This window comes from Onychostruthus taczanowskii, unplaced genomic scaffold, assembly GCF_017590055.1.
Source record: "Onychostruthus taczanowskii isolate IOZ18803 unplaced genomic scaffold, ASM1759005v1 scaffold14, whole genome shotgun sequence".
Taxonomy (NCBI): Eukaryota; Metazoa; Chordata; class Aves; order Passeriformes; family Passeridae; genus Onychostruthus; species Onychostruthus taczanowskii.
This window is the reverse complement of record NW_024498573.1, coordinates 15,826,513-15,849,449: the sequence shown is the minus strand read 5'-3', so window position 1 is coordinate 15,849,449 and position 22,937 is coordinate 15,826,513. Positions and strand designations below refer to the sequence as shown.

Here is a 22,937-nt window from a genome sequence, read left to right as displayed (position 1 = left end):
CAGCTGCCGCAGGTCAGCACTGATGTGCCTTGGCAAGGCCAGCCGGAGAGATCCGGGTGGGATGTAGCAGGAGATGCCGCAGGTTGAGCTGCCTTGGAAAAGTCACGCAGAGAGCAAAGGACTGGGGGGTGGGAGGAACAACACTCAGCTGCCTGTGGGCACTAAACCTTGCCCAGACACCACCGTCACTCCATTTTCCTGCCTGCTGCGTTCCGGGGCAGCAGAAGGGGCTGCAAGAAGCGCTGTCCCTGCCAGACCACAGAGCCCCTCCCCCAGCTCCCCAGGGCGCCCGCCTGCCCAGCCGTGCATGTGGCTGCGCTGCTCCCTCCTCGCTCCAAGCGGGAGCAGCTACAGTTTGTGGTGCCCAAGAGGGCAAACACAGCGGAAGGGGAGGGATTCTCCTGGTGGGAATGAGAGCAGCCCTGGCCCTGCAGCTGGGAAGTCACTCCGGGGTTGCTTCTGTAGGGTCAGGTGCTGGGGATTCGGTCTGTGAAGCCGCAATGCTCTGTGCAGCAGGATGCCCTGACCAGAGCTCCTTCCACTTCAAAACTTTGGTTCCCTGCCTTCCTCTGGGAGGAAAGCCCATGCCCTGAAGGGGATGGTGGCTGTCTTGGCATGTTTATCAGGGCTGGTGGGCACTCTGCCTGCCCTTGTGTGCTGGGATGCAAGATATGACACGTGCCCACCTCCTTTCAGAAGTGCACAGGGACAGGGTGAGGAAGTAGGGGCATGAGCTGGAGAAAAGAAATTCTCATTAAGGAAAAAAATCTTCATAATGAGGGTGTCACAGGAACCAGACTGGGGCAGGGATTGTCATCCTGGAGATCCTCCTGAGCTGCCAAATCTAGCTCTGAGCAGGGATGCCCCAGGGTCCTCCAGTGGTCCCAACACCACTGTGAACCTGGAAAGTCCCAGTCACTGAGCAGAGGTGAGTATGTCACCAAAACAAGGGAAAGAGCTGCCCAGAGAGCCCAGGCTTCCAGAGCACAGGTCCCAGATTTGTCAGGAGACACTTCTCACAGGTACCATGCCCAGGGGTGGATGGAGCAATGAAGGATGCCGGGACTCTACTCCCACTGGAAGTCCTTGTCCATGGGCTTTGCTCTGCAAGGTGCTGGAGTTGCTTACCACCCTGCTCTTCCTCTGCAGTAGTGCAGGAAGAACTTTTGCACCAGGCATGATGTGTTCATGAAGTTCCAGGGGGTTTTTATGTGAGGAGATGTTGCTGAGGTGACCAGCTCAAGGCTTACTAGTGGTAGAAGGCACTCGACTCTCCTGGCCCACACAGACACACACAGGACAACTCCCCCAGTCCCTTTGCCGGGGACAGATGGAAACTGAAACAGGCTCAGCTCTGAGCAGACCCTCCCTAGCTGTCACCTCCTTTTGAGCATTTTCAGGACATGGGGCTCAGTCCTGCTCAGCCTCTGAGGGAGCAGTTCTGACTCCCTGTAGGACACAGACTTCACTGGCAGCTCAGGAAGCCAAGTCTCCCCTCTGGCTCTGGAGAGGGGGAATTTCTTGCAAACCCAAGCTGCCAAAGGAGCTGCTCTCATGGCTGGTGTCTTGTTCCACTTGAAGTAACAGACTTGGGATGCAAAGCAAAAGCAGGGGTGTCCCCATTATCCTGAGCTGGGACTACTCATTTTGCTGTGGGCATCCTCTTAGAGGGTCTCCCTAAAATGTCCTGAGGGAATGTCTCCTTTCTGCTGGGAAGGAAGAGGGAACAGTGAGCAGGAAAGAAAGGTGGGCAACAGTATGATGATTGCCTGGGGGAAGAGCAGAACCTTTGTGAGAGAGGAGGTGACAGCTCTCCTCTGTCAGGCACCAGTGTGACTGGTGTTGGAATATTATGCACAACTCTTGTGCCTGAAGTTCTGAAAGGTTAAAAAACTGATTTAAGGCTTGGAACAATACCTTACAGGGAGAAGTGTAAGTGAAACTGCCTGAACTCTGTGGAGAAAGAAACCAGAGGAGAAATGATGGTAGGGCCAGGAAGGTGTTACCAGGAGGAAGTGCTTTGGACATTTAGAAGAAAGGCAGAGCCATGGCTTCAGCCTGACAGCTTTGTGTACTGGGCAGTGACAGGGGACCAAGCTGTCAGGACTTTTAATGGTGTCTATGTCTTTTGGTGTCCACAGATCCACGTGAAATGAAAGATTCCCAAGTTCCCCAGTGTATCATGCTAAAGTGGGAAGACTGGGCCTGGGAAGAGTGGTTCTGATCGATCTCACCTCCTTCAGCAGAGAAACCACTGCAGCTCTTCCAGTCATGTTGAAGCTGGGACCCCAGTGAGGAGGCCAAGGGGCAGAAGTCATAGTGGATGTTTCCTCTCCCCACAGACATCTTGCATCAACACCCAAACAAAAACTGTGTGCTTGCAGTTCACGTTGAAGTCCCACATCCCTAGGATAGGTTGGTGGTTTCAGAATGGAAAGGCATGAAAAGGCATGTTCTCCTTTATCCCCATTACTAAAATTTAATTCTTCCAGTCCTGGACAGATATGGGGATGTTTCCTGTTTCCCTGTTCCTTCTTTCACTTCATCTCTCTGTCTCCATTCCCAGGATAGGGACCACCTCTACCCTCCCACTCTCCCCCGGCCCATACCAGGGACTTTGTCTCCCTGAGACACACCCCACCATCTCCATCTTCTCCAGGGAGCTTTGCAGATGCTCCAGGCCTCCCTTTTCTCCCCCACCAGCCCTACTTCTTTCCTCTCTGTCTGAGAGATCAGTCATCGAGGGTGTCAACGCACACGCACCCGACTCCCCCGGGAGGATGGGGAGCTGGAAGCTGGGGGTGGTGTTCTGCTCTGAGAAGGCAAAGCTGCCATCAGCAGCCGCTTTGATCTGGAGACAATTACAGATGAGTGTAGGACCCTGCTCCACTCAGCCAATAAATAATGGAATTTCTGTGTTGACACAGACAGATTTCCCCCAAACTGTCAGAGAAGGGGAGACGAAGCGAGTGAACGGGAGCCCGAAAGGCTGGAGGGAAGGGGAGAGAAGCAGGAAGGGGAAGGAATGAAGTAGGCCTGTGGGAAAACAGGGAGAAGGCAAAATAAAAAGAAGTTTGGGAAGGCAACACTGATCACTGATGGGGGGAGCTGGGCAGGGAGGGGAAGAAGCCTAAGGAACACATATTTGTAGAGGGGAAGGAAAATCAAGACAGGAACTGTGGGTGGAAACGGGGCGGGGGGGGGGGGGAGAGGGCTGCATGCGCAGCTGGAAGCAAAGGGAAAAAAATCTGAAGGTGGAAAAGAAAGAGAAGGAGGAACAAAGGCATGGCAGTGTCCCCGGGGCTCCCCGGCTGCCTGGCAGATCACACGCTCTCCGAGCAGGGACCATATTCCCGCAGCCCTCCGCAGAGCGGCCCTGACCCCCCCGAGGCGCTCAGCACTGCGGAGCTGGCGATGGGGAGGCACGCATGAGTTGGTGAAATGGTGCCACTGGTGTGCAGCCAACAGCAGAAATTTGCTCTGAGATCACAAGTCCCTGAAAAACCTCCTGCGGATGGCCTGTCCCCATGCTCCCCCTGCTCCTCCCCATCTCCCTCTCCCTGCTCCCTCTCCAGCCTGGAGCTGTTTGTTCTCTGGCTGGTGATGGTTTTGCACTTCACTTACGACAAAGCAAAACCTCCCTCGTGCTCAGGAGCCCCACACCGAGCCCAGCAGAAACCATCCATCCAGCAATCCCCTAACCTGGATGCAGCAACAGACCTGACAAGGATGGGGGGCACTGGGGTTGTCTCCTTCTTCCCAGTTTAGAACACTCCAGAGCCCTACTTGTTCCCTCGTGGCCCCATCTGTGGCCTGAGCTGGCTCAGCCCCAGAAATTTTGTGTGTGGAGTATGGCCCAGCTTGCTGAGGTCTCCAGGCCAAGCACCACCTCACTGTGGGTGTCCCTGGTTCCCAGCTTGATCCTTTTTGCAACAGCCATCATCCAAGATTCCCACCCAAGCTCCAGATGGGAAGCAAATACCTCCCAGCCTCTCTCCTCTATACATCTTCATCTCGCCCTATCTCTGCCTCCCATCCCTTCCTCAACCAATGCCCAGAGAGGCTGTGGCTGCTCCATCCCTGGAAGTGTCCAAGGCCAGATTGGATGGGTCTTGGAGCAACCTGGGATAGTGCAAGATGTCCCTGCCCATGGCAGGGGGGTGGAACTGGCTGATCTCCAAGGCACCTTCCAACCCAAACCATTCCAGGATCCTGTGATTCCCGTTCTCTTTTGCAGCAACCCCAACTCTAATCAGGGTCTGAACCTTTGCCCTTGCACAGATCAGTGCCCCACACAAGGAAAAGACAGGATGTAGACTGGGCCAAGCATTGACTGATCCAGGTGGCTCTCAGTACACAGCTCTCCAGAGCTGGGAGGGAGCAGGAATACTGGCTCTGGAGTTGTGTGGGATGGTGCCACAGCACTGATGGGACTGATGGGAGCGTGGGACACCCAGCAGCCTCCACAGAGCAGGGGTTGGTGGCACAGACTGCCAGCACCACTGCACCAGGTCAAAGCCAGGCAGGAGGTAGGATTTCCAGGGATATTGCCCATGGATGTTGTTCAGCTTTAACACTGGCAAGTGGCAGGAATGCCTGCCTAACTGGGGCAGCAGTAGCTTGTGGCCTGAGCAGTGGGAGGACTGGAGCTCCTGCCAAGCGCTTAAATCTTTCAGGATGTAAAACTGGTGTAAATTGCTGGAAAAACAGGTCTTTCTGATAATAAAGTCACAGGGAATGATTCAGCTAGCCCACACAGGGCCAGGCTGGGAGCCCTTCTCCAGAATCACTTCAGACCCCTGGTCCCACTCATCCTACTGGGATAGTGGGAATGCTGCTGCTGCTCCTCTGGTCCCAAGCAGGATGCATAGAGAGTGAGGGGAAGGCGGTTTAGCAGGAGAGGGTGGGGTTGAGGAAGTGCCCAGAAGCTTCCCAGGAAGGAAGGAAAGAAAGAAGAGCAGCTGGGTATTTGTGCTCAGCCTCTCCATGAGGCCTCAGCCCTTCATCCCAGGGTGAAGCCAGGGAAGATGTCAGGAGAGGGGAAGTGGAGGTGGCAAGACAGATTTGTTTTTTCTGGGGTCTGCTGTGATGCCTGAGTACTTCTCCAAACACTGTCATGAACATTTAGTGGGATGGAGATAAGGAAGGCTCAAGCTGAGCACAGTCCCCAGACTTCCTCCAGGTCCTCCACACCACAGGTCACAAGGAAGTTGCACCTCCGCCCAGGCACTGGGAACAAGCACCAAGCTGGCTCCAGGCACCTCAAAGCACTTTCACATTGAGAGTAGGGAGGACATCCCAGCCTGGATGAGCAAACCAGGCAAAACATCCCTCCTTACTCCACCAGATCCCAGTTTTCACTTGTGGAAGAGCTAATGCGAACCAGTAGGGACTGAGCACTTTGGTCACTGGTGAGGAGAAGAAGGGGAACTGCAGAGCTGGGTCTTCTCTCTTTCAAGTAAAACCCCAAGTCCTGACCCATCCAGCACCTTAAATTCAACATGGAGATAGCAAATGCTAACAAGTAGTCATAAAGAACCACTGCTCCAGATTGGGGGCTGAGAGCCAGGAGTTAACACCTTGCTAAGCAGCGGTGGGAGCAAAGAGTTAACACGGCTGGTACAGGGAATGTTATCTGTCTCTTCTCTAAATATTATTTCCTCCCATGAAACCAGCTTTTCATCCTTGGCTAGAGGCAGCTCCCGCTGCTGGGAATCCAGCAGGAGCTTGTATCTGCTGCTGCACACACCACTGCTCCCAGCAAGCTGCCGAGACAAAGAGCTGCGCTCCCCCGACGCGAGCAGCCCCAGCACGGGGAGCTGGGGCTGGGGCTTTGGCCCCCAGGGTGCAGGTGGCCTCGGGATGGGCTTGGGGATGACAGGCTTTACACCAAAGAGGAATCTTGTTATTGAAAGCACTGCGCTGTGGAGGGATTTCCTCCCTGTCTTGCAGGGCCCAGGAGCGGCAGGCAGGGACAAGCAGGGCCCAGTGGCAGGAGGCTGTGCAAACCTCACCACCACCCCAGGAAGGTTTCTGTGGGGCTGCCCATTTCACATCTCACCCCTTGGGTGTGCCAGGATGGACAAGAAGATCAGGATACACTGTGGAAAAGCAAGACAGCAGTCACTGGCTCCGAAGTCACAAGCTGGAAAAGGTGGGGGATGTGGGGCAGCCTCTGCCCCTTTCTCACCATCATCAACTGAGTGGCTGCATTGAGGGGCTGGGTGTCTGCAAAGCTGGTGGCTGGAATAAAATGGCTGCTGCTAAATCTTCTCTGAAACATCCTAAACTTTTAATGTGCATGAAACCACGGCAGCATCCCTTTCGCACCCCGGAGGGCACAAAGGCGCGAGCGTCTCTGCTCTCCCATTCAGCCGGAGCCACGTGCTGCAGCCTGAACAGCGCTAGGAACGTGGCTGGAATGAAAGTCGCCCTCCCAGCCCGTGTGCTCAGAGAGCAAAGTCAAAGGATTGCCAAGTTAAAAGGGTCAAACCTCCAAGGACAGCTGTATCTGACTGGCTATATATCATTTCAATAGCATCTTCAACGGGGATTATAATCTGAATTGAAGCGGAAAGACCTGAGGCAATGAAGCTGTCAGCAGGCTAAGATTAAGGAATTAAAACAGCAGCACAACATTACAGGATTTGTTCTAGATGTATTAGAAAGAGCAGGCTAAACACTGCAGCCTTCCCCAGGCTGGAAATTTCATACGAGCACGGAGAAGGGCAAGCGCAAGGATTTCATCAATATACATAAAAAGAGAGAGGAGAGCGAGACAGAGCTACGAAAACCCAGCCATGCAAAATATAAATCCTAACTGCAGACGGAAATGAGTCACACAAGGTTTGACTGAGGTAAATAGAAGCAGAAATGAAGTGGATTTAGGGGAAGGTAGAGGTGAAAAGACACTGACAGCCAGTAGACAGGAAAAAAATGGCCCTTAATATACTAAGGCTGGTAAAATCTGGAATGCAGCCCAGCCTGTCTTGGATTGCCTGATGGGAATGAAGGTCCCCAGCCCTGAACTCCCTTCCCCTTCCATATTCTTACACCCATCTCCAGAATTACTTAAAAAAGCCAAGAATGATGGCAATGGTCTGCCTAGGGCAGCTGGGAGCTGAGCCAGGAGAGGAAGGCACACACCTCACCTCTGCCACCACTGGGTCCCCAGAAGGCCACCCCAGCTCTGTGCAGCTGGGAGACACCAGCAGCTCTTCAAAGCTCTCAAAATAAAGACGGCATCAAAGCCCCACCAAAGGGCCCATTAAAACATTCCATTTATTTCTGGCAAATTGTACACACCTTTCTTTCATTGGCTCTATCCTAGACCAGTAATGAGGAGGAATTTCTCCCCTACCTTAAAGATACGGAAATTATGGGCTAAAACACAAAGAAAAGGAGGGAAGTCTCCCTTGCAGATAAAACACACAGGAAAGTTTCAGCAACCCAGACTCCATGCAGCCACCAGCTCTGCTCAGCACAAGCCATAAAGATGCACCTCTCACACTGCTTGCTGTGGCACATTTCCTTCATTATGAGCCTAAAAGCAAGTGAATCCCTCCCAGCATCTCAAACACAGCTTGGGTGACAAGTAGGGCCTGGTTGACAACTAGATTAATCCTGAACCAGGCCACCTGTGCAGAATGTGCACTTTATTGACAAAAAAATGTACCCAACAGAGCACTTCCCTGCACACACACGGCCACAGAGCAGCCAGATCTAGGACACAGAAGGAGAAGGGAAGCTAATGAGAGGCAGAGCTTGATCTGCAGCACAGGTAGAGTATGGAATCGCTTTTCAACTCTTCCAGCCAACTTGTACTGGGAGATTTACATACAAGTCCTCAATCAAGTCTTTGAAGAGTTATCCAGAGTTCCCTGGGTAAAAACAAGCTGTTCAGAGAAAGAGGAGAGTCCAGAGCTGTTCAGTGGCTCTTTTTGGTTGAGCCGAAACCAGAGAAACCCATCACAGCTGCCATTTCATCATCCTCTTCAAAGGTCAAATCTTCCTCCGCCCGCCTCTTCTTCTCTCTCTGCTTCTCCTTCTTGTAGGCTTTGGCCTTCTCCTCCTGCAGCAAGGGACACAACAGCAGAACAATTTGCACCTCCTGAGCTGAAGGAGTTTTGAGACAGCAGGTACTGCACAATTACCACAAATCCTGCCCACAGCAGCCTGAGGAAATAAACAGCAGAAATCCCGGCCTGCAGTCTTCAAGGAGAAAGTTCACCAGTGAATCCAGACCACCCCATTTCCCAGGCCAAGAGCAGAGACACACACACAAATAGGCAAAAGGAAGCATTATCAAACTCTCTCTTCTGAGCAAACATCACAGGTTTTGCCTGCAATCAAGGCTGAGACAAGGAGCTGGTTTGAAAGCAGGAGGCCACTGCCTTGTCCAATGCTTTGTGCCAGTGACTGTGATGCCTGCTGGCTCTCAGCCTGGCAGAGTGACAGCTGCTCACTGGAACAGAAGCCGAGGCTCTGAGCGGCTTTGAGGGGGGTTTTGGCTTCAAAGAGTTTGCGCTGCTCTAATCAAAGTGTTTTGCTCTGTGAGGATCACGAGCCCTGGAACAGAGCCAGGTTTGTACTGGGTGACACCGAAGCATGGCTTCAGCTCCCAACTTAGCAACTGCTCCCACCATGCTCATCACCATCCGCTGTGCTCCTGAACACAGCCGTGCCCTGGAGAAAGCTACATCAGGAATTGCTGCTGATTTAATTATTGCCATCCATTGACTGACAGCTGCTTTTCAACACACAGCACCCCCTTTGCTGCTGGGGCACCTCCCTCCTGTCCCCCAAACGGATGGGGCTCAGCAGCACCACAGCCTGCCTGAGAGCAGGGCACAGGGCTGCTCTGTGAGCACCCCAAAGAGCTCCCCTGTGGTGAAGCAAAGCTCAGGGCTTGGGCAGGGAGACTCAAACAGGCAGTGATTTGTAACCTTGGGTTATGTGGCTGCTGATAGAGGAGAAGCACCCACAGAAGCTTCTCAACTATCAGAACTTCATGGGGTCTTCAAATAATTGATTTTCATGTTTACTAACATCTAAGCACCAGTTTGAGAGAAATCTGCTGTCTTTTATCACCTCCTCACACATCTTGCACCACAGCATGCTGTTCACAAAGCCCTTCTACACTCAGGGAGGCCACACAGAAGCAAGTGCCCTGTGGAAGGGGATTCCAGCAATCCTAAGAGCTGTGGAAGATAATGGATGAAGATGCAGATCTGCTACCAGACCACACAAGTTCCAACGCAACTAGTGGGGACAAAAAATGGACTTGTCCCGTTCTGAGTGGAAATATGAACCATCAGAAGTTATTCTCACACAGAAAGAGGGGAAAGGGTTTCTAGGAAGAGCAATACAAATTTTCAAAAGCAGAAAAACAAACCCCATTCATAGGAGCAGATAAGAAGCCCGTGCTACCAAGAACAATGCTTCTGAGGAACAAGAGTAGGAATCAGGATTGATTTCCTCCCAAAACATGTTTCTGGGGAGCTTTGCTTCCTCAGCTGTTGCCCAGACTCACCTCCTCACGGAGTTCCTTCATCCTCTCCTCAAAGTCATAATCCTTCTGCTTTTCCTCCATCTTCTTCTTGTTCACCTCAAAGCGTTTCTTCACCTGGTCCAGCGTGGAACGCTCCACCCGCATGGACATGCCCAGATTCCTCTGGTCTGGAGAACACGTGTGGAATCAGCAGTGTTCTGCACTAAGTCTCCATCCCTGATCCCAATTTAAACAGCACAGCACCACCTTCCTGTCTGTCACTCCCCTCAGAGCACCTTCCAGGGCCAGACTAAGGATTTCTTAGGTTGGGGAGGTGGGCTTTAGGGGGATACCATAACCCACACAACAATCCAAACACTACTTGTAACAAGAACACAGACTATTCTTTAAAGGTTCCTTATTTGGATGCTCCCTGTCATTTGCTCTGATGCCTCAGGAAATTTAATCTTGGACCAGTGGAATAAAAAAGGGTTGGAGTGTTGAAAAAGGAGCTAGAATAAAACTGACAGGCTGGCATCTCTCAGCTGTGGGCGATGCTAAACAAGACATGAGTGGCACTCAGAGATCCTGATTACACAGGACATTCCCAGCTAAAGCAGAGAATATAAAGTCAGGCCTCTGATTCAGTGGCTCTTCAGAGCAGATTCACAGTTTTTCACTTGTGGGTAAGCCTATGCTGACGGGGCCACTCCCAGAAATGCCTCCAACCCACATTCCTGAGGGGATCCACTCCACTGTTCACTCCAGCAGCCCTGCACAGGTTTGTCCCAGGGATGCAGCAGCATTTGGAAGCTTAAACTACACCAGGAATTAGTAAAAGGGCTACCAAGAACAAGCAGGTTTGAGCCAGATTTACTGACAGGTTTAAAAGTTCCCAGACATACTCATATACTAAAGTACTGTGCCACCAGCCACTTTCCAATCCCAGTTCAACCCTACAACTCACACCCATCTATGCAGCCATGCCAGGATTTTTGATTCCAGATTCTCTCCTATGAACTTCTCGCTCATCTCCCAGCCTGTCAAACAAGGCATGTCAGCACCTTCCTCCCATTCACATAAAAGCACAGGTTTTTAAAACACTGTGTTTTCTTTTCTGAGCTACAGAAAACCAGTCCTCAGGTTTCTACTGAGCTTCCTGCTCTCAAACAGCCCCGTGTGCAGGTTCAGAGCACACACATCCCTGCCTTTTTGTAAAGGGGTGATTTTCTGACATCCACAAGGAGCCAAAAATACCTTCATGAGCAGAAACAACATGCAAAGTGTGTCAGTTCTGTCCTGCTGCTCCTTTACTTTCTCTATATTCCCCCCTCTCTGAACATGTCAAGAAGCAATATCCACAGTCAGATCAATGAGGTATAGTCCTGATCCATACTCTGGAGCTCAGGCATCAGCCAGTTCTGAGCTTATACTCAACTTCTACAAAGACAAGTTTCTGATCCAAAAATAAGCCAGTCCCAGGTCTTTTACTTACCTAGGTACTTCTTTACAGTTTCAGTGCTGTAAAAAGCCTCTCTCCAGACTTACAAAGGAGATATCACAATTTGGGGGGTGGACTAGATGACCTCTGAGGGTCCCTTCCAACCCAAACTATTTTAGAATTTTCTGACCCTGGGTTTCTCACAGCATTGACATGATGGACAGGGAAAATATGTCCACAAACCAGAATACACCAGTCACTGCTTCTGCTGGGCTTATTCCATTAAAATGGTCCAGCACTCTGGAAGGTGTCAGGAGATAAGGGCAGCACCTCCACAGCTCTCATGATGAGCTTCTACATCCTGATCTCCTAAGCTCCCTGATCCATAGATAAGTGTTCAGCCCTCAGACACGATGATGCACAAAAGGAACAGTCCCTCCAACTCAACCAGCCCTCCAGTGAGGCAAAGAAATGGTCCTTACGTTTTTTGCCATTGATGTGATCCAAGAAGTTGATGGAATCCTTCACCACACAGTCACATACGTTACAGTAATACCTGTCAGGAGAGACAGAAAAAATGAACCCCAAAGCATGACACAAAGCTCAACCCACAGAAGAGACAACCTGCATGCCACTGGGGACACAGGACACTTCTGCAGGACAAGAGAGCCCCAGTGAAGAGCAAGGGCAAGGGCACACCCAATGGACAGGGCTGCCATGGAGGTATCGACCCTGACACCAACACCCCTCTGACCTGATAGAAACCAAATTCTGAGCTGCTCTGCAAGACACCAGCCACAGCATCTTCCCCTTCCAGCCACACCCTGCTGGGTGGGATGGACTTTGTGACACAGACTGCCCTCCCCCAAGGCAGGGCTGGCCACAGCCCAGGTTTCTATTCCACAGCCCTCTCACCTGGCTGCAAAGAAAGTGCTACCACCCCCTATCACCTCACAGTGCAACTCCCTGATGAGCACAGCTGTGCCTTCTGTCCACCTTAAAGGCTCCTGCAAAAGTCAGGGAAAAAACCTGCCATCCCTGGATGCTGGCCAGGGCTGCACATCTCCCTGGCACTACTGCCCAGGGAGACATTAACAGGTTCACTCCTGAGGTGACACAAACTCAACACATTCTTTTTGTGCTTAGGGTGAGCTCAGAACCCTTTCAGACTTTGGTGGAACATGATTCACACAAACAGTGGCCAAACACCATTCCTAAGAACAGCTGTCTGGATGTTTCTCCCATTCCCAGTGCACAGACACCCCAATGAGCAGCAGTCCTGGTCTCAGTGCAAGCAGGCCTGGTTAAAGACCCAAGCAGGCAGCAGAGATCTGCCTCTGTTGGTTCTACACATGGGCAGCACTGATACCAAGGAGCAATGTCCAAAGGGGCTCAGCCTGCTGGGTCTGTTCCATATGTGACCCCAGGAGAAACAGTTTAGGTGTAGAAAAATGCAACCCCACCATCCCAGGCTCCAAACACAGAAGGACAGCAGCTCCTGGTGCCCTGTGAGGGGTCCCTGCTGTGTCACAGCTTCCCAGTCTAACCAGCATGGCTCTGAGACCTCAACAAGACCACAACCTACCCTCCCATCTCAGACTGAGGGGTAGTTTTGGTGATGACAATGGTTTTCCCCAGCTTGGATTCCAGGTCCACTTTGTAGTCTCGGTGCCGCAGAAGCTCCCTTTTGACAGGCTGAGCTGGTTTGCCTAAAACATAAACCAAAGGTCAAGCTTGACATGCTGGATTTCATATTCCCCTTAGTGCAGAGGGACCTGCTGGCTATCTGGGACTACCTGATCCATGCAGAAAATGCACCTTTGTTTTTAAATCAGTAAAGGATATAATTTCCTCCTCACTGTTTCCTGGCTCCTATTAGAACCAGGTATCTCTGAGGTATCTCCAGCTCTGCTTGAGTCATATTCTGAGATCTTTTTTCCAGAAACTGACTGTTCTCCTCCTTCCCTAAAGAAGAGTCAGCACCTGGAAAGGTTCTCAGTAATTTATTTTGTCAAAAAAATATACTCAGTGGTAAACAAAGAAGAAAGGGAAAGAGTAAGCCAGGTCTTCCCCTTTGGGATTCAACTTCTCACTGCTCTCTCCCTCCCAAATTCCAAGGGTTTGGGAGCCTCACTGGCTCACTGGAGCCAACCCAGCACAGCTAGCCTGGAGCCAGCACACTGCTCACCATCTTTCTTTTCTCTCTCCTCCGTGAGCCGCTTCTCTGCGAGTTTCTCATACTCGTCCTTGTCCCACTTCCGGCGGAAGTCCAGGTTCTTGGTCTGGGAGGGAAGCAAAGTTCACTAACATTTATTATACAGTCTGATCACCTCTGAGGGGGTAAAGAGGGGAAATCACTTGGCCTGTGAGGCCAGTGCAGAAAATTAAGAGAATTATACTATATCCTCTGTTTTCCATCCAGGAATTATGGATGTGCTTTAAGATAATCACTCTCAGTATGCCTCTAGCTACTACTAGAATAATTTCAGAGCACTAAAAGAAGAAATGACTTGATCTTAACCGCTCCTGAGATGATCATCCAGGCTTATGCCTTGAAAAATCAGACTCAAATGGGATTGAAACTGATGGATCTCAGACCTGGGAAGTGGCCCCTGACAAACACAGCAGCAGATTACACCTCCTTCTTCCAGAGGCCAAAAGAATCCAAGCTGCAATGTCAGACAAGGAAGCTGCAAAACACAGCCTGAGCTACAGAGACTGATTACCCTGCAGGAGCAGGGAAGGCTGTGCCTGTCTGCTCTCAGCAGTGTCTACGTGTTGCAGGCATCAAAGAGCCGAGCTTGCCATGAAATCACAGGCCACGGTGTGGGATTTCCAAGTGAGCACATGTACAAGCAAATCAGAACAAGCTCTGAAACCCTGTCTGTCAAGGCAGGGCTTGGAGGTACCAGGGAAGCACCTGTACAAAATCCACAGGTTTTGCTGTCCTCCTCCTGCAGCTTCACATAGAAAAGGGAAGAAACACCTCCAAGGCATGCTGGCCCTTTGGGAGCTCCACAGAACTATCTGGCAGTGACAGGATACTTTACTAGAATCCTGGGATGGTTTGGGTTGAAGGGACCCTAAAGACCATCTTGTTCCACAGGCAGGGACACCTTCCTGAGGCATGCTGGCCCTTTGGGAGCTCCACAGAACTATCTGGCAGTGACAGGATACTTTACTAGAATCCTGGGATGGTTTGGGTTGAAGGGACCCTAAAGACCATCTTGTTCCACAGGCAGGGACACCTTTCCTGTAGCCCAGGTTGCTTCAAGCCCCATCCAACCTGACCTTGAACACTTTCAGGGATGGGGCAGTCACAGCTTCTCTGGGCAACCCGTGCCAGGGCCTCATCACCCACAGAGAGAAGAATTTCTTCCCAGTATTAAATCTAACCCCATTCTCTGGGAGTGGGAAGCCATTCCCCCTTGTCCTGTCACTCCATGCCCTTGTTCAAAGTCCTTCTCCAGCTCTCTTGGAGCCCCTTTAGGCACTGGAAGGTGCTCCAAGGTCTCCCTGGACAGAGATTGGTGTTCAGTCTACCCCAGGCTGAACAGCCCCAGCTCTCTGTCTCCAGAGCAGAGGGGCAGCAGCCCTTGGAGCATATCCATGACCTCCTCTGGGCTCATTCCAACAGGTCTGTGCCTTTCCTATGCTGGGGCACAGGAGCTGGACACAGCATGTGCATGAAGATGAATTCAGGTGAGGCTGAATTCAGGTGAAGCTGGCATTGCAGAAACCAAAGACTTCTTTTTTGGGTGGATTTCACTCAGTCCCCAATGCTGAGGGCAGAAGTGGTTGGAGAATTCCTATTCCACTCACATCCACTCTGACCAACCCAGCTCAAGCTCTTCCCAGCATTTGCCCCATCTGCAGCTCAGCCCCCTACACCTGAGATCAGTCATGGTTTCACTCAGCCACTTCCTGAATTTCCTGAGCAGATAGCCCCGCTTTGGATAGAGCTGCATTTCCCTCAGCATGGCAGGGAGAGCCTCTCAGTTTCACATTAAAGAAAGGACAAGATGGATTTAAAAACACCTCCGGGGGAGAAGGACCCCCCTCACCCCACACCCCACCGCCTTCTCCGTTCAGCCAAATCAAGAATCCAATCACAATCCAAAGGACACAAATCCCATTTGGAGCTACAGCAGCAGCACAGCCATTTAAAGTTCTCTCCTCTGGCAATCCTTCAAATGGAACGAACAACTACTGATAGGGATGAAAATGCCTTGGGGAGGCGTAGAAAAATTCTCATTTATTCCCAGAGCTTCTTAAGCACTTTAAGGATGTCGTAACAGGTTTTATTAACCACCCTGAGCAAAAGAAAAGAAAATATCACTGAGTGTAAATTAACGTTTGGGGGTATTTTCCAGACTCTCCTGCATGCCAGGCATTATCACAAATCGTAGCTGGTGGGAGCCTGCAGAGGGGGGAGGTTTATTAGCTGCTTCTCTCTCCTGTTGCAATAAAAGGAAAATAGTCTTTTGCAGCTCTTTTACCAATCTGCCTCATCCAGGCGTGGGGAAAGGAATTAAACTAAACTGCGTGACAAGATCTTGGTTGGACAATATTTGAAGGGATGTCTCTGAATTGCTCTGGTGGAGGCAAAGGGGCTGTAAGCCCCCAAAATCTTTATCTCAGAGCTGTTTTGGGTGACAGAGAATACTGCCCAAATTAATAACAACGATTAATAACCAGAAGTGCCCCACAGCCTCCTGGTCCCTCTGGAGATGGACACCACTGGTGTGCTCAGCATCAGCACCAAAGCCTGTGAAACAACACAGGAGTCTCAAGCCAGGCTCAATCCAACAGGAATTCTCAGCTGGCAATAAGCCACAGGCCCCACCTCCCTCACAGGCAGACATCCTGCTCCTGACCTCCCCCACTTCATGGAATCAATCCTGGAATGGATTGGAAGGAACCTTGAAGACCAGCCAGTCCCACCCCCTGCCAAGGGTAGGGACACCTTCCACTATCCCAGGTTGCTCCAAGCTCCATTCAGCCTGGCCTTGAACATTTCCAGGGATGGGGCAGCCACAGCTTCTCTGGGCAGTGCCAGTACCTCACTTCTCAGTAAGTGACTTCAAGGAAGGAAGGATGGGCCAAAACCCCTCCAAAACACAGCCCTGTGCTGCTGACAGCTTTGGGATGTCACTGCAGGTGTTCCAACAGCCTGGCTCTCCACTCAGGTTACACCTGCAGCACCTACCTTACCCATGCCATTTTAACACTCACAGAGTCATTTAGGATGAAAAAACCTCCAGAACCATCAAATCCAAGCTGTGATAGATCCCCACCTTGTCACCCAGTCCAGAGCACTGAGTGACACATCCAGTCAGTCCTTGAACACCTCCAGGGATGGTGACTCCACCATGTCCCTGAACAGCCCCTTCCAGTGCTGGACAGCCCTTTCTGGGGAAAAAACTCCTCCTAATTTCCAACCAAACCTCCCCTACTGCAAATTTGAGGCTGTTTCCTCTCATCCTGTTGCTGGTTCTCTGGGAGCAAAGCCCAGCCCACACCTGGCTGCACCCTCCTGGCAGGGAGTTGCAGAGATGTTTCTCCATCAGGCCAGGAAAAAGCCGACCCTTTCCCTGGGGAGGGGAGGGGAGGAAAGGGAAGGGAAGGGGCCACCTGTACAAGCCATTGCCCAGACCCTGCAGATGGGTGGGGGTCCCTGCCAGGGGGCTGGAGGTGAGTGGGCACCTCCCCCCGGAGGCAGCTCAATCTCCTCATGCTGGGACAGACAAAGCTCTGGCCCTGGGACGGGAGGATCACAGAACCACCGCGATTGGAAACGTCCTCTGAGATCATCGAGCCCACCCTGTGACCCAACACCACCCTGTGACCCGCGCGAGGGCTCCGAGTGCCACGTCCTGCCGTGTCTCAAACACCTCCAGGGACGGCGACTGCACGGCTTCACTGCGGGCGGGATCGCGCTGGGGCCACCCCGCTCCCACCCCGAAGGTATCGAGAGAACCCTAACCTCCCACCGCCCACACACACAGCTGTATAGAGCAGGGATGAGCCCTGTCCCACCCCACACACACCCGCCCACCGCGGCACCCCCGGCCCCGCCACATCCCTCATCCCGCGGCCTGGCAGCGGCCCCGAGCGCGGCGCGGCGGGGCCCTGCCCCCGGCCCTGCCAAGCCCGGTAGGAGCAGCGAGGGCGGCCGAGCGGCCGTCAGCCCACACTCTGAGGACAGCCCACACTCTGAGGGCACCGCGGCGGCAGCACCTACCCCGCTGCCCGACGCCATGGCGAGCTGAGGGCACAGCACCGGGAACTGTCGCGCGGCGCCGTAAAGCGCGGCCGCCCGCGCTGTCACGTGCCCCGCCGCGGTCACGTGCCGGCGCTCCCGGTGTCCCGGTGCCGGCCATGCTGCGCCTCGGCCCCTTGGCCGCCGCCCGATGCCTACCGGGCCTCGGGCCGCTGTGCCTCGCTGGGAACCGCGGCAGCTTCGCCCGGTCCTGGCTGCCGGCCGGTGACCGCGGACCCCTGTCCCGGCAGGTGCGGGCGGCGGCGGGTGGCGAGCGGTTGCCGGTGCTGAAGACACCCAAGGTAAAGGCGGGGGGCGGGAGCGGCGCCGGTGAGTACCGAGTGTTCCCCCGCGCCCTTGCCGCTGACGGCCGCTGTGTATCCCGGGCAGGGCACCCGCGACCACCCGCCGGCGCAGGCGGCGCTCCGAGAGCGGCTCCTGAGCGCCGTGGTGTCCTGCTTCAAGCGGCACGGGGCGGCCGCCATCGACACCCCCGTGCTGGAGCTGCGGGTGAGGCGCGGCGGGAGCTCCCTTCGCCCCTGGTGTGGGGAGCGGGCCCGGGGGCTGTGGGTCCCCTCTGTCCCTCCTGTGGGACCGGGGAGCGCCCCCCGTCCCCGGGGCTTCGGACGGTTTTGGGAGCTCCCTCCGTGCGGGGCATGGCCAGGTGGGGAGGGCAGCTGGACATTCACTCTTGGTTCTTTTTGGGGGGGACGGGGAGGTGGGCTCAGGTCCGAGGGGGCTGGAGGGGGTTTGTGTGTAATGCCCGGTTCGTGGGGACCCTGCTCTGTGCCCCATCTCGGGGGACCCTTCAGCCCAGAGCCACCCCGGTCACCAGCCCCTTTGCCCCTCCCCAGGAGACGCTGGTGGGGAAGTATGGGGAGGGAGCGAAGCTCATCTACGAGCTGCAGGACCAGGGAGGGGAGCTGCTGGCCCTGCGCTACGACCTCACCGTATCCTGTGCTCCCAAGGGGATGGTGGCACCTTGAGGGGATGGTGGCAGACCAAGGTAGTGGCCACCTCTGCCTTGAGGGATCGCTCTTACCCTGGCCTGCCTGCAGGTCCCGTTGGGGTGGTGGCAGCCCCCCTGGCCATCTCAGCTGGTCTGGGGCTGTCATTGTCATGACTCCACACCATCTCCCAGCCAGGCCCACAGAAAAGTCCCTTCCCGCTGTGGACCTGCACCCGTATGTTCCACTGTACTGGTTCTATCTCCTCACACTTACAGTCCCCACCTCTGCTGTGCCCATCCCACCTTGCTAGTGCCACCTGGAAAGGTGTTTGCTGCAGGTGTCCATCCCAGGCTTTCTCAACCTCCACGTCTCAACAAATCTCTCCTTCAGTGTCCATGTAGCTGTGCCATGCACTGAATTCCCACTGATCCCACTGTGAGAGGGTGGAATGATGAGAGGGTGTCCTTGTGTATGTGACATTGTCACACAGTGGGTCTGGAGGAGGAAATGGAGCTGTCCCAGTGTTGAAGGAGCTCTGGTGGTTCATTGTACTCATCGTCAGCCTGGGGGATGATCTCCTCAGAGGTCGTGGAGTTATAGAGTATGACAAGTTGGAAGGGATCTGGCAGAACTGTTGAAGTCCAGCTCGTGACCCTGCACAGGATGCCCCAAGAATCTCACCATGATTGTGAAAAAGTTGGGAAGCAGCTGGCACAGGGAAGGGGCAATGGGAGGCTTTGGGTTCAGCTTCTACAGCTCTGGGGATCTCCACGTTCCCATCCTTAACTCCTCGGGCCCAGGTGCCCTTTGCTCGCTACCTGGCCATGAACAAGATCACCAAGATGAAGCGCTACCACGTCGCCAAGGTGTACAGGAGGGACAACCCGGCCACCACCCGCGGCCGCTACCGCGAGTTCTACCAGTGCGTGAGTGTTGTGGTGGCCGCTGCTGCCACCAAGGCCACGAGGCCAGCAGGGTTTTCCCACTCCAGCTGCTGCAGAGCAGCAGGGTGTGCCTGGCTAAGGCCCCCCCTGGCTCTGCCAGGAGCTCCCATCACTTTTTCTGCCCCCAGGACTTTGACATTGCTGGGCAGTTTGACCCGATGATTCCCGATGCCGAGTGCCTGAAGATCGTGCACGAGATCCTGAGTGACCTGCAGCTCGGGGACTTTGTCATCAAGGTGAGACTGGGTGGGTTCTTCTGTGGGAAGCAGTGGTCATTGTTCTGTGGTTTTACACAGTAGCACCTGCTCCCACTCTAAGGCCTGACCCAGAAGTTCATCCCATGTCTCTGTCTCCTCATGGTGTATATGCCAAGGCTGGACCTCAGCTTGGGCATGCCTTAAGCTGGGAATACCAGGAGTTCTCTTGAGGCTGCAGTCAGCAGAGTTCTCTCCAGGACTAACCAGAGTCTGCAGAATTCCAGTAGCTGACTAGATCCATATAGTCACAGGGTGGTTTTCTTACCTCTACACCTTCTCTTCCCATGGAATTTGGGTGCTGGGAGAAAGGCATGAAGAAATGCCAATAGCTGCAGCTTCCCACACACTAGGAAGAAAAGAAATCACATCAGAGGGTGCCCCTGAGGTAAATGTGCCTCTCCCTCCCCCAGGTCAACGACCGTCGGATCTTGAATGGTGTGTTTGCTGTCTGTGGTGTTCCAGAGAGCAAGTTCATACCTGCCTGCTGCACCGTGGACAAGCTGGACAAGGTCAGCATTGGGCTCATGGGGAGACACTTCTGGTCTTGGGATGGATGTCTTAGGCTGGGCAGTGTTGTGGCTGTTCTTGTTGAGAAGAGTTTCACAGCAGCTGAGTTGGGGTCTGTAAAGGATTTGAGGAGTTCTTGGGCCTGGGTAAGAATAAAGCCTGGTGATTTGTTAAAAATTCCTGTGAGAGAGAGGCATGGTTAGTAAGATTGCTGACTGTTCCACACAGTTGTGCACATGTGGGCTGATGGAGGCAGTGGGTGAGGAGAACGTCCTGCAGCAATTGATGCCCTTCTCTCCCCCCACAGGTGCCATGGGAAGAAGTGAGGAGTGAGATGGTGGGAGAGAAGGGGCTCTCTCCCGAGGCTGCGGATCGCATCGGGGAGTATGTCCAGCTCCACGGTGAGCACCACGGGGTGCTGCCCTTGGCCTTGTTCTGGGCTGGGGGTGGAAGGTGCAGGGCACAGACCCGGCTGGCCGGGGCCACGGTGCCGGGCGCCGCTGCCCTGGCACACCTGAGGCATGGCTGGTCCCCGCAGGTGGGCTGGACCTGATCGAGCAGCTTCTCCAGGACCCAAAGCTGTCCCAGAACAAGGTGGCCAAGGAAGGGCTGGGGGACATGAAGCTGCTGTTTGAGTACCTGACCCTGTTTGGCATCACAGGGAAGGTGAGGAGGTGTGGGGGCAGGAGGGGCTGCCCGGGTGGGCCCTGGCGAGCAGGCGGTGACGGGGCCGCCCTTGTGCCCTGCAGATCTCCTTCGACCTGAGCCTGGCGCGGGGCCTGGACTATTACACGGGGGTGATCTTTGAGGCTGTGCTGCTGCAGCAGGAGAAGGAGCACGTGGAGGAGCCGGTCAGCGTTGGGAGCGTGGCTGGGGGCGGCCGCTATGACGGGCTGGTGGGCATGTTTGATGCCAAGGGCCGCAAGGTGCCCTGTGTGGGGGTCAGCATCGGCATCGAGCGCATCTTCTCCATCCTGGAACAGAGACTGGAGGTAGGTGATGCAGGTAGTGCATTGGGGAAGGCTCTCGGAAGCCAAATATTGTTTATTATTCTCCAGCTCCACAGTGCTCAAGAGAAAATAATTTTGAGGGAGAGGGTGGTGCTTCCCATGCCTAAATATCGATGCACAGAAGACAAGAGTCCTTTTGTGCAGCCCGTCAGGATGCAGGTGTGGGCAGCTGAGGGCAGCATTCCTTAGGAGATGTCAAGGAAATGTTAGGAACAGCCTTGAGCTCTGGGCCTGACTCTGAGCTTTGTGCCCCAGTCACTTTATTCTCATGTCTTGCCTCTGAAGTTTTCTGTCGTGGGGATTCTGCAGCAATGAATTTGTAACAGCTCTGAACATACTCTAATAAACCCCAGGAAAGCCTCTGTGGAGATTCATCATTCTGTGTTTGGTTCCAAGCCTGTGATTCCTTGCAAGTGAAGCTTAGGCAATGTGTTTGTACCTGAAGAATCAAAGGAGACTGGGAAGCTGTCCAGGAGGTTGGCCAGGGTCCCCAAGGAACAGCAGCACACAATTAAGTAGTGTGACACAATGCAGAATCTCTGGGGGGCTCATTAAAGGTGCCCAGGTTGTCACTGACTGAGTTAAGGTCTGGAGATGGATGAGGTGAGGTGTTGTGAGCTGCAGATTCCCACTGAGTCATTCCCATCAATGTCCCTTGTCTGTCCCTTCAGGCTTCTGGGGAGAAACTTCGAACAACTGAGACCCAAGTGCTGGTGGCTACACCGCAGAAACACCTGCTTGCTGCCAGAATGAAGCTCATCTCCGAGCTGTGGGATGCAGGGATCAAGGTAAGGAATGACTTGGGCTTGGCAGTGTCACAGGTGAGGGAGGGAGAGCCTGAAGGGAGCTGTAGCACAGCAAGACCAACTCCATTAGTTGTGTTTCTCTCCAAGATCTGGGCCTGTCTGAGATCACAGAGTCATTCAGGTTGAAAATGACCTCTAAGATCATCAAGTCCAACCTTTAGGTCTAGGCAGCAGAGAAGAACAGCCCAGAGCAGTAAAGTGATTGCCGCAGGGTTTGGTTTTGGTGCTTTACTGCAGTATCCATCAGAGCAAAATTGGGTTAGTGGTTCACCCTTCTCATTCCCTCCTAGGCAGAGATGCTGTACAAGAAGGATCCTAAATTGCTGAAGCAGCTGCAGTATTGTGAGGACACAGGGATCCCCCTCGCTGCCATTGTGGGAGAGCAGGAGCTGGCAGATGGAGTTGTCAAGCTGCGAGATGTTGCAACAAGAAAGGAGGTGAGAATGCCCTTTTACACCAGATTGTAAAGTACTTCCAGACTCTGGAGATCACGAAGAGCTCTGGGTTTTCTCTCAGTGTTACTTTGGGAGGCCGTAACACAAATCTATTGGGTGACTCCAGAAAACCAGTCACAAACTGCATTGGTATCCTCACTAGGTCCTTAAAAGTGCTCTTCTCTACTGCTGCTCTGTCTGCTTTGTAGGTTAATATCCCCAGAGAAAAGCTGATTGATGAGATCAGGAGAAGGCTGGAGCCCTGAGGACTCCCCTGGCTGGAGCTGCTTGGCAGAGCTGCTGCACAGCTGGAGCCCTGCAGCGCCCTCAGCCCCTCCCTGCAGCTGCGGCCTGCTGACATCCACTGGCCTAAGGCTCATTGCCTCGGCTCGGGCAGTGAGAACTGAGGAGTAAGACGGTTTGAAAGGCTATGGACGGTGCAGTCACCAGGTTAACCTGATGGTTAGCTTCTCTGAAGGCCAAGTTCGTGGGTTCCTAATCCTGCAGTCCCTGTACAGCCATTTCCGTCACCCTAGGTGGTGGTGGCACAGATGGATGCGGTGAAGCTCAAGCAGGATCAGGTGGAATCCGGATTTGGGAGGGGGAATCCGTGGTGTGTTGGGCACCTGCCGGCTCAGGCTGGGGGGCAGTGGAAGGGCACCCCCGCCCCGTTCGGGCAGCGGGGCCGGGCGCTGCCGGCGGGCGCGGAGCTGCGGCAGCGCCCTGGAGGAGGTTGTGTCCCATCACCGGCGGCAGCAGCCGCGCGGGCCGGGGCGCGCGTGGCAACACTGTATTTTTCTATATTAAACAAAAACCCCGATAATCAACCCAAACCG

At 53.7% G+C, this 22,937-nt stretch overlaps 2 protein-coding genes across 3 annotated transcripts; one reads left to right on the top strand and one right to left on the bottom strand.

Moving 5' to 3' along the window:
- Window positions 1-7,267: 7,267 nt before the first annotated feature.
- On the bottom strand, window positions 7,268-17,253 carry ZMAT2 (zinc finger matrin-type 2). The gene is made up of 6 exons (XM_041398069.1): window positions 17,176-17,253; window positions 13,120-13,213; window positions 12,517-12,640; window positions 11,414-11,487; window positions 9,533-9,678; window positions 7,268-8,071 (listed from the first exon to the last, which is right to left on the bottom strand). The coding sequence occupies exons 1-6, from the start codon at window positions 17,191-17,193 to the stop codon at window positions 7,928-7,930; spliced, it is 600 nt and encodes a 199-aa protein (XP_041254003.1). The 5' UTR covers window positions 17,194-17,253; the 3' UTR covers window positions 7,268-7,927.
- Window positions 17,254-17,267: 14 nt separating this feature from the next.
- LOC121332546 (histidine--tRNA ligase, cytoplasmic-like) lies at window positions 17,268-22,924 on the top strand. 2 transcript variants are annotated; one of them, XM_041398066.1, is made up of 12 exons: window positions 17,268-17,495; window positions 17,584-17,703; window positions 18,048-18,143; window positions 18,944-19,069; window positions 19,216-19,323; window positions 19,755-19,853; window positions 20,159-20,252; window positions 20,390-20,517; window positions 20,601-20,843; window positions 21,533-21,649; window positions 21,958-22,104; window positions 22,311-22,924. In XM_041398066.1, exons 1-12 carry the CDS (start codon window positions 17,313-17,315, stop codon window positions 22,365-22,367), a joined length of 1,518 nt encoding a protein of 505 aa, XP_041254000.1. In that variant the 5' UTR covers window positions 17,268-17,312; the 3' UTR covers window positions 22,368-22,924. The 2 variants fall into 2 exon arrangements, with proteins under 2 accessions (XP_041254000.1, XP_041254001.1); XM_041398067.1 differs by lacking the exons at window positions 17,268-17,495; window positions 17,584-17,703; window positions 18,048-18,143 and having other exon boundaries at window positions 18,180-19,065.
- Window positions 22,925-22,937: the final 13 nt, after the last annotated feature.